Source organism: Pteropus medius, unplaced genomic scaffold, assembly GCF_902729225.1.
Source record: "Pteropus medius unplaced genomic scaffold, Ma_sr-lr_union100, whole genome shotgun sequence".
In the NCBI taxonomy this organism is placed as follows: Eukaryota; Metazoa; Chordata; class Mammalia; order Chiroptera; family Pteropodidae; genus Pteropus; species Pteropus medius.
Window position 1 is genome coordinate 19484058 of NW_024351730.1, and position 15740 is coordinate 19499797.

Genomic DNA, 15740 nt, shown 5'->3' on the forward strand with positions numbered 1-15740 from the left:
AGATATTCTAAACACATTCAGAAGCCACTTGTGATATTTTAAGCAAAATAATAACATAATGTGTTTTTAAGAGCTAATTCTAGTTGCTATAGAGATAAGATATTAGAGGGAGTCTGAAGTGGAAGCAGTGATTACTGTAAGCTGCCTATCTGAGGAAACATATTGGGTTTAGGATAGAGATTATAAATTAGAAGTAGAAACATGACTTGTGAATGGATTAGACAAAAAGATAAGGGAAATGTAGATATTCTAGCAGCTAGATGGACAGCGATATCATTTATTGAGTGGGGAAAAAATAGAAATAAGAGAATGGGATAGGGAAGCAACTTTTAATAATTGGATTTAGATATGATAGCTTTTAGATGCCTGTGAGAGGTCCAAGCAGAAATGTCACATAGACAATAGACTGTACAAATCTGGGATTAGGAGACATCTGAGTTAGAGACTAAAATTTTGGACTTAGAGCTATTGCATATCTATCAGTACTTCTCTTTTTTTCTCCTTAAGAGAACCCCTCTTTCCTATAGAGCAGCAGTCCCCAACCTTTTTGGCACCGGGGTTCCTATGAGAATCTCATGCCTAATGATCTGAGGTGGAGCTGAGACGATGATGCTAGCACTGGGGAGCAACTGCAAATATAGGTGCAGCTTGGTTTGCTTGCTCGCCGCTCACTTCCTGTTGTGCGGCCCAGTTTCTAACAGGCCACGGACCAGTACCAGTCTGCAGCTGAGGGGTTGGGGACCCCTGCTTTAGAGAACTCATTCTATATGGTTCAAATGAAGATTAAATTTCCCCCTTCTCCCATCTTTCACAACAGTGGCACAATTTTACTCTCTCAGTTAAAGTGATTATTGTAGGGATGAGCAGGTGTTCCAAATTAGGACAACTAGATTGGTTCCTTAAACTTTCCTCCAAGGATTATTATGGAAAATTATCTTTTCCTCCTTCAGTTAATAACCTGTGAAAATGTGAGTGTAAAGTAGCTATTTGCTATCTTATCTGCCACAAGGATAATAAATATTTTTAAAAAATTAAAAGCCTGAGGACATTGTTTGACACTCTGAATCTAGCCATACCTGAAGCTGGATGAATCTCTAGATTTTTCCCAACAGTCTTGTCTTTCTTCCTTTCTTTTTCCCTCACTCTTCCCTCCTTCCTTTCTCTCTGTCCCTCCTTGCCTTTCTCTCTTTTATTCATCTTTTTTCTTTTACTCGTTAATTTGGTTTCTGTTATTTTCTACCTAAAGTGTCCTATTTATCATGGGAAAGGATGATATCATTTATAGAGCAACAAAAGAAAAGAAAGCAAAGTCAAAATCATGCCTTGGATGATCTGGAGACGTAGGTAAATGGAAATTTTACTGTCTATAATCACATACAAGCAAATAAAGTTTTTCTTTTTTCTTAAGAAATTTCTTAAGAAGCTGAGTTCACTTAAATGATGATGAATTATGATGAAAGAGATGTAGCAAATATTTGTTCCCTACCCAAACTGCATTTACCGGACAGGCACATTCATTCTCCAGCTCAAACCTACACTTCTCCAGAAGCCTGTCCTTGTCTGAGTACCTGAATACCTTTCCCAGTGGTGTCTGGGAGCTTATGCTCTACTTTCCCTGGTTAGCCCTTGTTGGTATAACGCAAACAGCTCAGACTTCTTATCTCTGGACAGAACCATCTCTGTTATAATTTAGGTTCCAGATATCCCAGAGAAACCAAGCTGAGCCTGCACTTCTGAAACCATATCTTTGTCTAGCTTCTTACTCTGCTCTCTCCTGTTGCCCTAACTTTCTTACAAGACTTTCCTGAAAGCTTTTGGTTAATAAATCGCTTAACCAAGAACCTTTATCAGAGACTCTACTTTTTAGGATCCAGCCAATACAGGGATAAATTAGTTGGAGCTAGAGAAAGCTCTGCTATGCATCTACTTCAATGTGTCCATTCTTTGGAAGGTTGGTGACCCCACATCTTCAATTTTCAGATGTAGTTTTTAGCTTGTAACCAGGAAAAGACTTAATAAATTTAAATGGAAAAATGTTTTTAGAGAGAATATTATGTGTCTTCAAAGGTGTTTTTGCATTGTGTTACTTCCTTAAACTAGAAAAAAAAAAGAAAAGAAAGAAGATAGGAAAAAAGACTTTTTAAAGATTTAAACTTAGTTGTAGTTTTAGAGCATATGCAGCACAGTAAAGAAGGTTCTGGTGGGAAGCTATTATTTAAAAAAAAATTAGAAAGGTATAGAGCCAACACTAGTAGCTGTTTTATATTGAAAATTCTGCATTGTGGATGGAAGTCATCTTCCTATCCAACAATAATTGTCATATCATTTATAGTATTAGCTTTTTGAATTATTCTGACATTGATTTCCAAAGTGAAGCCAATGTTTCATAGATGTGAAAAATATCTGAACTTCTATTTATATTTATTTTTATATAAACGAACATGTTTTTAAAACACTGACCCTTAGGTTTGAAATCCTACCAGGAGTATACTGACTACTTGATGTCCCTAAGGAGAAAGTGGAGATCATTTAGAGGGTGGAGGGGGTAGAGGGGATGGAGGATGGGCAAAATGGATGAAAGTAGTCAAAAGATACAAACTTCCATTTATAAAATGAATAAGACATGGGGATGTAATTTACAGTATGATGACTATAGTTAATAGGTTCTGTGACTTTAGGCAAAATGATATATAACAAAAACAATTTTGCCATACGCTAATTGATATAAGGAAGAGTTAAGTTTCTATGACATCGTATCAATCTTATAATAAAATGATATTATTTGAGGACCAGCTGTATATTTGAAAGTTGTCAAGAGAGTAGATCTTAAAAATTGTCATCACAATTAAAAAAAAAATTATAGTTGTGTGTGATGATAAATGTTAACTAGACTTATCGTGGTAATCATTTTGCAATAAATACAAATATCAAATCATTGTGTCGTACACTGAAACTAATATAATATTATATATCAATTATATTTTAATAAAAATAAAATAATCTGGATATAATTCTGAATAAATTCCCCAACTAATAAAGCAAGAAAAAAATTCTGGCAACATGATTATAAAAAGCACTGTTAAGTGAAAATCATTAAATAGCTATGCATATGAAAATACTGTTTCTTGATATTCAACATTTAGAATTAACTTATATAAAGATAAGTAACTGACTAAAATGAAAACACTTCCCTACATTTTATTAATTCAGAGAAAGGTGAATGCAATGAGTGAAGAGTTGGAGTGCTAAGTCCTTATCTTTTAATTAAGAGATTGTCTATAGCTAATCATAAAGAATCATATTAATTCAGTTCATATCCTATAGACACATTACTTCTCTTTTCCCCAATAGTTCTCATAAGCTTAAAGGAGTACTCTAGGCTGATACACTGATACACTGATACACTGACAAATCTATGGTGTCGTAGACATGGTTGTCATGAGATTGAAAATAGAAGATTATTCTATTTGACTTTCTGCTATGACAGGTAAAGATTTAGCTTGCCTAATAAATGCATGTTTTCAAGGGAAACCAAATATTTGAGGGAGATTACTATATTTGAGATTGATATCAGGAATTAATGACATGCATCCTTGTATGTAACCCTTTACATACTTTTAAAGTCAAAATAAAGACAAATGTGGAAATCCTATATTCTTAAGTTAAAAAACAGATTAAGGAAAATGAATCGAGAAAGATAATCAAATAGTTGAAAATAGGGAAAACAACTGTTTTATCCAACAGTTTCCTCAGTTAGTTACCTACTAGGCAATTAGTTACCTACTCTAATTTACGTACATTTAATGGTACAGGGTGTTATTCTAAGTATTTTACATATATTAAGTTATTTAATCCTCGTAACCATATGACGTAGATACCATATTATGCTCTTTTTTTTTTTTTAATTCAGTACAAGTTTATTTCTGATGATAAGAAATATCTTGTTTCTTTGGCCAAGAAACTAGTAACTCATTTTTTCCCCTATTATTTTATCTTCTCTGGAGAGATGCTTTGCTTCACTAGTCTCAGAGTTGATAGCACTGAAAAATATGAAGTCTAGTCCTTTCCTTTGAAAAGACCAAAGTGCAATTCATGATTACATGGAGGCATAAGAAATATTAATTGAGATCTTTCTATGTGCTGGGCACTGGAGATGCAATAATGGATAAAGTTAAAACATAGATTAGAATTCCTGTTCTACTACTTATTAACTGAAGAGTCATGCATCTTTGTACCTGTTACTTAGTTTGAAAAGCTAAGATAATGAGAACATCTACCTCATATATTTGCTGTGAGATATTTAAATTAGTTTTGTATGCAAAACTTTAGTTTTGCATACAAAACTAATTTAATATGTGGCACATGGCACATGTTTATCAAATGTTCTATAATAGACACAAGTTATATTATGCTCATTTTTACAGAAGAAGAAATTGAGGCATTGAGAGGCTAAGTTCCTATGACAATCATATTCAAAGTAAGGCAGAAAAACACATTCATAAACTTTAAAAATTTCTATCGGGCTTACCATCCTCTCAATCTGATGACTCCTTTGTGTAAACTCTCTTGAGGTTCTCATTCCATAATTTTCTTTGTATTTTATATTTGTGACTTGAAAAGAGGCAATGTAATAAAATGATTTATCATCTGAAAGGTAAAAATAAACAAAAGATCCATGCTTAAAGATAATCAGTTTCTTGTCCTCTACCTCCCAGAATACAGGCTTACTATAATGCGGTTTATTTCCTCTTACTACAAAAATTATTATGAGCATTTTTCAAATAGTAATTGTGTCATCATACCCAGTTAAAATAGACAATTCAGGGCTCAAAGCATACTTTTAGAATATCCCATTAACAGTGTTTACGCATATCAAAATTTTTATACAATTGGACATGTAACATACAGTGAAAAGTAAATATTAAAAATAACTGCAGAAAGTCATATAAAAATTATCAATTTCATCAAAGAACTGTAATATAGGTGTATCATAGCTAAGCTGTATTATGAAGATACATTGAACAGGCTATTTTTTTTTCTATGCTACTGATAAGCTTACTTAAATAGAAGCCTATATTTATTGTTTACACTTTCTCTTTGCCCATTCATTTCTCAATTCTGTGTAATCTACTAACACACCACTAAAACCGCCATTGTCAGGAACCACAGTTGTAATATCAAGTGGCCACCTTTATTTGTTTGTTTGTTTTCTTAATTCCTTTGCAGCCTTAACCATGTTCCTTGAAACTCCATCTTTGGCTTTATGAAGCCATCTTCCCACTTTCTTCCATCCTTCCTGACCATTCATTCTCAGTTACTTTAGAGAACTCTTCATTCCACCTTCTATCCTGAGCCACCCAATGATCTGTGTTTGGCTTGGTCATTTTAAATAACTCCTTCTGGATAATCTTAACTATGATGGCCTCAAACGTCGACTATTTGTTGATATTAAAAGATAAACCAAGACATACTTAAATTTTCAAGTTTAGTTGAGCAAACATCAATTCCAGCAGGGCACTGCCAAACCAAAGTGATTAGGAGCACTCCACCGATAGGAGCTAGAGGAGATTTTTATAGAGAAGAAGCAGAAGCAAAGCAAGATAATTATTTGATTGGCTCTAGTTTAAGTGGTTGCTTTATGTGAGAAAGCCTGTTTGTAATTGGTTGTTGTAAGTTTTGTTTTTTCAGATGAGTGCACTGACTCTGGTTTAGGTTTTGGTTTGCTTATGAAAGCTACAAAGGCATTAGCATCACCTCAGTTCAATGACCTTCCTGTTTAATTACTTTAACAATTGATGTCTCCAAAATTTTTATATCCAGACCAGCTCTTTGCCATGAGTTTCAATTCTGTAACAACTGGCTTCAGGCGCTAATCATTGGACATCCAATAGACACCAATAGACAACATATTTCCAAAAAAGAAATAATTATTTACCTCTTTCTATACTCAAACCTTCTTTATTCTATATTTTCTGTCTTCATAAACAGCACTATCATCCACACAACTACCCAAGCTTGGCTTTATCTTCATTTCCAATATCAAATCAGTTGTGCAGTCTTTAAGTTCTATGGGTGCAATCCACTGATATCTCTTGAATCCTTTATCCCATTCAGAAAAGCTGCATCTTTAATTCAGGTCCACATCAGCTACTCAGCTAATGTCTATCCAAAACAAATGACTTCTCTATAAAAGAAATTCCCCCATCTAGATTATCTACCTTAAATGCTACCATTACAATCTACTTCATCATTTAGACTAGAAGTCCTGGAATAATCTTTGATCTCTTCCTAATTAATCAGCAAATTCTGACTATGTTACCACCTAAATTTTTAAAATCCATCCTCTATTCACAAATTCTGCTACTGTTAGCGCTGCAGTTTATTCCCTCATCATCTATTGTCTGGGGAATGTAATAGTTTTCCAACTATTACCCAGCCTCAAGTTCTTTTTTTCTTCAGATCTATTCCCTACGTAGTAGCAGAGTGATCTTTTTAAATTAAAAAAAAAAAAAAGTTCATAATATTGCTTCTCCGGTTAAAACACTTTAAATTTTCTCCATTGTCTATGGTAAGGAGTCTCAACTTTTTGCTATGACACAAGGAAGTTTTCTTTGACCTAGATCCTGCCTACCTCATGCACATATTTTTTGCCACATTCCCTTTAGGATTTATGTTGAAACTACAGTACAATGTTTGCATTCAACATGTTGTTTTTTGCATTTGAAGAGGATGCACCATTTCAGATAATATGAACACAGAGAACAGTACCTTAAACTTTTTATAAAGTGATGAATTAATTAATAATTATTTCAATATTCAACATTTATTAAGTGCATTATATATCTAATTTTTAATTTAATTAATTATTTTAAAACATTGTTTTCAGATTATAAATGCTGTTTCAGAAACTCTGCAATTAACAGATGAGTATATATAAAAGAATAAAAACAATTGTACGACCCTAACATCTAGAAGTAACTGATATTATTATTTTAACTTATCTTTCTCTTTCTAAAAATACTGTTTTAATTGACTGACGCTAGTGAAGTAAAAAAGTAATGTTCCAAAGATCACACAACTAATACATGCTGGACCTGAGATTAAAACCAAGATTCATTTGATTCTAAATTCCATGAAAGAACATGTTCCCTACATTCTCAAAGTGGAGCCAGTTCTGCAGAATGGGAAGACAAATGATACTATGCCAATTCAGACTTTACTTGTAGGTTTCAAAAAAAAAGTCAAACTTTAAAAATAGGTTTAGAAAATTGGATTTAGTGAAAATACAATTTTAAAGACTATGTTCTTCAAAATATTTTGTACAACATTTTATAAAACAGATTTGTTTTTAACCATAACAAAAGGCATAATAAGTAATTCTAAATAATCCTGAAAAACTTAAAGTGGATCATGAAATATTCGTTGAAAAATATGACTTATGATATAATTCTAGATAATTAAAAAGAACAAAAACCAGACAACTAAAAAATTCAATGTTGGAATTTTTCTAGTTAATGGCATATTTCATGTGAATGGTGGTGGTGATTTTCCTTATTAATATTAAAAAATCCTCTTACAATTCTGAAAGTATCTATCTATCTATCTATCTATCTATCTATCTACCTATCAACATCTATTTATCTACCTATTTATCCATCCATTCCATGGTATTTTCATTGGTAGAACATATTTGCAACACATACAACTGACAATGGATGTATATCCAGAATATAGAAAGAATTGCCCAAATTAATAAGAAAAGACGGATGATTCAATAAAAAATGGAGGAATTATTTGAACAGACGCTTCACAAAAAAAGGAAATCTAAATAATCGATTAAGACATGGATGGGTGTCCAATATTACTGGCAGTCAGGCAAATACAAATTTAAATTACAGTGATAACATTACAGTATACACAAAATTAGCAAATATATAAAAGTATTCCAAAAACAAGTATTGGTAAGTTTATGGAACAATGGGAACTCCTTTGCCGTAATGGTAGAAAACAGCCTGGTCTTATCCATAAAGGTATAAAAGCACATGTCCAGTGACCTGGCAATTCTACATTTGCATATGTTCCCTAGACAAACTCCGGCATGTATGTACCAAGATATAGGTATAAGAAGATTCATAGCAATCTGGTTTAAATGTTTATCCTTGAATATTCAAAAAGATAAAGACAATTATGGCACGTTTAAGACAATAGGATATTAGTAATCAATACTGAAAATAAATGGGCTAAAATTATCTGCAAAAAAGTGGATGACTCCTGCAAAAATGTTGAGTAGAAACAAGGATCAGAAAATATCTATAATGTCGTTATCTTTATTTATTTTCAAATAGGATTTTATTTTGAAATAGTTTATTTCCCTTTGAATAAAAAAAAGAGGATTGAAATGAAAATTCCAAAGATAAAAAGAACCCAACAGTTCACCGGTATTTTTATTATGAAAAATAACAAAAAAAGTTAGGGAAGTTATCTGGCACTTAATATTTAATTACTAACACAGAAATTATCTTTTAAAGTAATACCCAAGAGTTTATGGACTTGTAAATATAAAACCCGAGAAAGAGAAAAAGTAGCCCCCTATGCTCCTCTTGAATATAAACAATTTCATTGAACATCATTAGACAAGACCACCCTGTGACCAAGTAGATGAAGACCATTCCATAGATATGTTTGAACTCAAACAAAAGCACTGTCCCAACAAACAAACAAACGAATGAATGAATATCTTCCTATCCTAGCTATTATGAGTGACTGCTGCTTCTCTAACAGTTACAGCGTCACTTTATTGCTTTTGCCTTCTATATAAGATTCATTAAGATACAAAATTACAGCATTAATCTAGCTTCCTGAAAACATCCAATCTAAAGAAAACCCTTCCTCAAGTAACCTAACACGAATCAAAATCTTATAACACATACTTTCTAACAATCTCTGACTAAGCTGATCCATGGCTACCCATGGCATATACTCTCCTTCTCAGCAACATGTAATAAATCAAACCTTTTCAATTACATATATGTTCCCAGTGGTCTCTGGTTGGAGGGCATTGACAAACCATTAATATTCAAAAGTCACCGTATTATTTTATAATCCTTATTTTAAATATTCTGATATAGCAGGGAGTAGATAGTTGGTCAGTATTATAGTATAGCGAAAGCTGATCATTGATAATTTTTGAGATTCTTAGGATAAAAATAACTATCAAATACACTTCGATCCTAGTGATATAAATTTTATCAAGTCCGCTAAAATTCTTACTTCTGTTTTGATTGTTTCACATATTTTATTATTTTTACTCTCCTGCCTTTCAGATCAATTTATTTCCACTCTTTAGTATTTTAAAAATATATTTACTTATTCATGGTATTATCCTGATTACTGCAATGTGATTTCCTTCACTAACTTGGTTTTGATTTCTTTATGCTATAAAAATATGTACATTACTTTTCTGAAATGTGAGTGTGTGATCTTAGATATCTCTACCTTACCCCCTTCCACTTGTTTATCCTTTGTCATAGACTATCTTCTCCTTTGTTTTACTAAACTTTTATCTATAATCAGGCAACTCTCAATTAACTGCATGGGTAATCCATGTAATAGATTTCTCACATTCTTGGATGTTAACCTCTGTGTTAGTTTCCTATTGCTGCTGTAAAAAAAATACTACAAATTAATTGTTTAAAACAACATAAATTTCTTTTCTTACTGTTCTGCAGGTCAAAAGTCTGAAGTAGGTTTTAGGGCTAAAACCAAGGTGTTGGCAGAGCTGGTTCTTTCTGGAGGCTCTAATGGGGTAATCTTTTTCTTTGCCTTTTTTTCTGCTTCTAGACACTATCCTCATTTTTTGGCCTGTGGTCATGCACCACTTTCCACTCTTCTCCCCCTGCTTCTTTTGTCACATGGTCCTCTTCCTTCTTTGACCTTCTTGCCTCTCTCTTATAAAGACATTGGGGTGACATGTAGGGCCCATCAGAAAGTCCAAAATAACCTCTCCCTCTCAAAACCCTTAACTTAATCACACTGGGAAAGTCCTTTTTGCCATGTGAGGTAACATTCATAGGTTGTAAGGATTAAGACATGGATGCCTTGAGGGAGGAGCATTATTCAGCCTACCACAATCTATGATATTTTTAAATGCTATTTTTCCCATTATTTTTGCTATTCCCTCACTTTTGCTTTTTTGAGCACCTGTCATACTGGGGGTGGAGCATACTTTAAAAAGAAAACTATTTCACTACCTTTTAAACCAAAGAGGATATTAACAAGTAAAATACAATTGCAAAGAGTAGCTTGGTTTATTTTTTTATTTTATGAGAGTCTAAGAAATGGATATTATCAATCCCCCAATAAAGTAGGAAGGAAAACAAGTTGGGCATGTTGGACAATATTCATCTCTGCCTGGGAGGTCTTTCAAGTATGGTTTTATTGTTGCGAGTCATATAATTCTGTAAAATTTTAGGCAAAGTCTCAGTCACATATATAAATACCCATACCAAAGACAAAGGTAAGTTAATCTTGGTTGATTGTCATTTGGTTTAACTATGATACTAACTATCCATTTTGTATATAAATGTGTAATTAATTCTAACTTTTCCCCCCAGTCATGAAACAATCCCTTTTTTCCTCAAAATAATGTTTAATCTTAAGCCCTTTAAAGACGGGGTTTTTTTTTTTTTTGGTAACTTTTCTCATATCATCAGCTTTTCTTGGGGCAACTTATTAATTTATTGATTTTGAACAAAGTATATTAAACTCAGCACATCATGTGATTTGACTTATTCTAAAGATAATCTTGTCATTCTTTCTCTTTTTAAATATGTATTTCTTTTAGATGTGTCTATGCATGTAGTAGTGTATATTGTAAACTTCACTGGCTGGAAACATGTAACATAGAGCTCAATACCATAGCAAACTATAATTTAACATCAGTTAAAGATTAGTAATTAAAATGCTAATATGCACATAGTATATTTATACAACAGAGATATTAAGTCATGGAGCACTTAAGCAATAGAAATGTGACCTGGATACTTACCCTCAACAACAAAATGAGTAACAATACCAATTGCGATGCCTATGATTACTACAATTGCCAATGTGAACAGCGCTAGCCTAATAGGGTCCCAAAATTGCTGTCTTCTTTGATATTCAACTTGTGGGTAATCAGCTTCTGAAAATTCAACTGGTCTGTGATAATGGAAAGAAATAAACAGTGAGACAAAAAACATTCATTATGTCTACTTGCTACGTTACTCTACGAAAATAGTTTATATCATTAAATAATAATAGGATACTTAGATCTTAAAAAGAACACAAGGTTTTAATTTGTATACCCATCCCCTATACCCCAATCAGAGTATAACTTTTAGTTAAAACTTTACTAAAACTTTTTTAATGTTGACATTCAAGTGAGGATATCTTCTCACTTCTTTCTGTCTGATGTATTGGCAATTTGAAATTTGGATGATGAAATACAAAGACCCATTTAAAGAAAAAGTAATTAATAAATAACATTATCATATTTTAATATGGGAGTTTTTAATAACAAAGTTACATAAGAATCATCAGTTTAACTGATTAAGAATAAAAATCTTAATATAAAAACTTTTTAAATTTAATACTTTTTGAAATTTCTTAATGGCTTGTCTGTAAAAGTACTCACATTACTTTCGAAGACCTGATCATAATTCTTCACATTTTGTTAGTACTTCTCAGTGAAATCACAAATTGTAAATTGTACCTGATAAAACTTCAGTCCCCATGAAGACTCTTCATTTCCACTTGACTCTTATCTATTCTTATTCATGTACTATCTGATCACCCAAAACATTTTTATTTTTTTTCTTATGAGTTTATTTGAACCAAATTGATGACATATGCCAAGGAGCAAGATCTCAAATTCTCCTCTCAAAACATCTTAAGCCATTTAAATTCTCTTTCTCCAATTTGTAAGTTGGCATTTATTTACTTTATTTTCTGAATCTCCAAATGGGATTTAATATTTAATATCTTCGAATAAGATATTAATGCTTGTAGATGTTTTGTTTTTAATTTTATCTAACAAATATTTATTTAAACTTTATTCATTAAATGAGATAATAGAAAGTCCTTAGAATAGTACCTACTACATTATAATTATGTTTCAGAAATTGTTCCTGAGCCCTAGAGGTATAAAGACTTAAAGATACACTCTTTGCTTCTAGAACAAGGATCCCCAACCCCTGGGTTACGGACCAGTAATGATACATGGCCTGTTAGGAACGGGGCTACACAGAAGGAGGTGAGCAGCAAGAGAGTGAGCAAAACTTCATCTGTATTTGCAGTGGTTCCCCAGCGCTAGCATCACTGCCTCAGCTCCACATCCAATCATCAGACATTAGACTCTCATAGGAGCACCGGTCCCTGGTGCCAAAAATGTTGGGGATTGCTGCTCTAGAACACTCACGCAATGAAAGAGAATATGGAGGTAGAAACAAGTAATTAACACATAGTGTGAAATGTGTCAAAAAAAAAAACTTTATACAAGAGAAAATAACTTTTTTGAGGGCTGTGTCAGGAGATTTTATCTAAAAGGCAACATGATTAAAATTTTGAGTAATAAAAATTCTCCAAGTATGAAAAAGAGAAGGAAAAAAAACGTGCAAAAACAAAACAAAACAAAAACCAAACCAACAACAACAAAACTAGCAACGTGAAATAGCATTCATTAATAATAACTAGCACTGAAAATAAAAATATTTACATAATATATGGCTTTTGCCCTCAAAAAAATTTATGGTCTCCCAAAGTATGTCCACAATTGCTAGTCTTTCAAAGCACTGTAGTACTAGAAAAACGATATCCCACAGCTGGTGGGCTGGACCAGCTCACAAGGAGTCTCATAACCCAGAGTAAAGAGCTTGAAACTGACTCCATAGGAGATGGGAGCCAATAAAAATTTTAATTCAGTGGAGAATTTAGAATAGTCACAGAGGTGTGAATGAGGATTAGAGCAAAAGTGCACACAGGAAGATTGGGTGAGAGGTCATTTTGAAGTTCCAGGGGAGAGATGGTGGGTGCCTGAAGTAAGGCTGAGGCAGTGGGGTGGAAAAGAGATGGGTTTAGGGCCAACCCTTGAGTTTTGTTGACTGCTTAGCTATGGGACAAGGAAAGGATTAATGGCTCCCTTGTTTCAATGTCCAGGTAAGCAATTGTGCCTCCAAGCAAGATGAGGAAGGTTAAATGAAGAGAAAGTGTTTCCGATGTAGCATCAATGTTGTTAATGAGGGATGTGCTGACCTTACACTTAAGTCTGAGCCAAATGGAAAGTATCCATTTTGTGTACTTTGTCTTTGACTCATTTTATTTTAATTGTGTTGCTAACACCTGTTTGCATGACTCATAAAAGTAACTCTTAAGGCTGATACCAAACAATGCAGAAAAAAAAAAGTTTCTAATGTTCCCATGTGCAAGGACTTTCTCCTCACCCATAATTGAATTTTCCATTTCCAAAATCTATGGCATTAAATATTCATTTTTATTTAGTGTGAGGATATTTTGGTTGCTGCAATTTTTTAAAAAAAGTTCTCACTTCTTTTTTTCCTAAGTTTTATCAATTCAATTGCTGCACCCTGAGCTCTGTAAGAAGCAAAAGAAATGACAAAAATCAAATTCTGTCAAATTTATGGAAGTCATAGCCAAATATTACATCACGATAATGCTGTATAGTACAGGAAACTTTTTTTTATCATGGTCAAATTTAATTTTAAAATGAGTTTGTCAGATGATCAGCTATTCTCAGTTTGATGTACTAGAATGTTAATTTTTGTGTCATGTTGAAATAAGTTTTACCAAATACTCATTTCTGTGTTTTGAAGTACAGCTAGCAGGAGCTGTATGCGCACACCAGCTAATTGCAAAGGAAGTAGTGTTTACCCTAAATAAACAAAAATTCAAAGGAGTCCTACGTGTGTAATAAACTTTCAGAACTTGGCTATAAAAAGTTAGAAAGAAATTTTTAAATTTGCAACTGGTTCAAACTTTGAAAAAGATTGTTTTCTTTTGATGACATTTAAAACGCCTTTATATATTTCTATGTTTCTTCTGATTTGTATGTGACAATTATTCATTTAATCTGAATGAGTCTAATCTCAATGGAACTTTTTCATTGTTCCTTGCATTGCATCTGTTTAAAGAAGAGAATTAAGCATAAATTTGTTTTTCAGTGTTTATTTTGGGGGAGAAGGGTTATTTGCCCTTTTTTATTTTCTTTCTGTTAAAATAAAGTGAAAATAAAAAATGAGAAAACATAAATGGAGAGAAAATGCAACTCAAACTTATTTCTCTATTAAAACAGCCTATTTAATGTTAAATAGAAAATGTTGGTATGTGCTTGAAGTGGACTGCTTTTTTTATGATGGAAATAAACACAGATCAACTGGGTTTAATCCTGGTTTTGCCTATATCAGCAAATTAGTTAAATTCTGGAATTAGTCTTCTAATCTTTAAAATGAGGAATAGAAACCTTTTACAACTTTGTTAGGATCCAAAATAGTACAAATAAATAATCCAAAGAATTAGAGGATAGTCCTGTTTATTTCCTTCACAGAAGCTCATGGCTTTGTTTTGCTCTTTTTTGTTCTATTTTTGGTCTTGTCTTCAAATATCATTCTTGGGATGATCTGACAGTTTATAATAAAATGTATTTCCATATTTTCTCCAAAGTTATCTATAATCCAAGACAATTATTTTCAAAGTTACTTATGTATTTTTCTTTATAAACTTATGAAAATCAGTTTCTAGATTCATCGCAAAATTAATTAATTTATTTCTAGGTACATAAACTCTGAGAATATAAATCTATTAGTTTGCAGTACAAAAAAAAAAGTCCTGACTAGTTCAACCACTTAGCAGAATTAAAATAAAACATGATCCTTGGTCTGAAGGCAACCTAGAATATTTAAAATAAAACTCACTCCTTTGTTCTAACAACCTTTCTGGGATACTGCTTTATCCTTTAATGCTTCAATGTAGACATCAAATAAAAATGGCATTGTTATGATATCACATCATGGTAGTGATGACATATAAAACAACTATCATGTTTGGAAATCCATATCATACTAAAAAATTCATTACAGTTAACAAAATACAGAAACTAAAGCCTTTAGGAATTTTGAGTAGAAATAGAACAATAGCCATCATAATTAAACACACATGAAAAGAGTATTTAAAAAAGCATAAAATTCAGCATGGGAAATCCAAGGGTTCAAACCTTTGTTTGGTCACATATTGACCCTGTTATCTTGAGGCCTCTGATTCTAAGAATCCCTTGTCTATTAAATTAGGGTGATAATATCCCTCACTTCTCAAGGTTGTTGTGAGGATATTTTTAAAAATCATGTAGAGATAATTCATAATTTCTGAAGAACTATATGAATAGGAATTATCAGAAAATATACCAATTGAGAAAAATAACAGATTATTATACTACTTCTTATCTAACCCTAATATCTAGTATAATTCCTAACATAAATTTTGCTGCTCTTTGAATAAATGCATGAATGATGAATGAAAGAAATGCAGCCTAGATCCTAGCTCTATAAAAATCATTTGCACACAAAATCAAAAAATTCTAAAATGTATTATTAAATACAAAACAAACAATTTCATAAACACCCATCATATTTTAAACACTAATAGTTATTGAGTACACAGTGAATAAAGTACGAATGTGTGGTCCTTGCTGT

At 32.4% G+C, this 15740-nt stretch overlaps 1 protein-coding gene across 1 annotated transcript in view; it reads right to left on the bottom strand.

Annotated features, from left to right (window-relative positions):
- Positions 1–15740, bottom strand: part of LOC120588152 (transmembrane protease serine 11F) — a 61304-nt gene that overhangs the window by 25033 nt on the left and 20531 nt on the right. The window contains exons 2-3 of the mRNA XM_039845350.1: positions 11048–11199; positions 4529–4647 (exon numbers count right to left, since the gene is read on the bottom strand). Coding sequence (XP_039701284.1) covers positions 4529–4647; positions 11048–11199 — 271 coding nt within the window. The remainder of the gene's footprint in view (positions 1–4528; positions 4648–11047; positions 11200–15740) is intronic.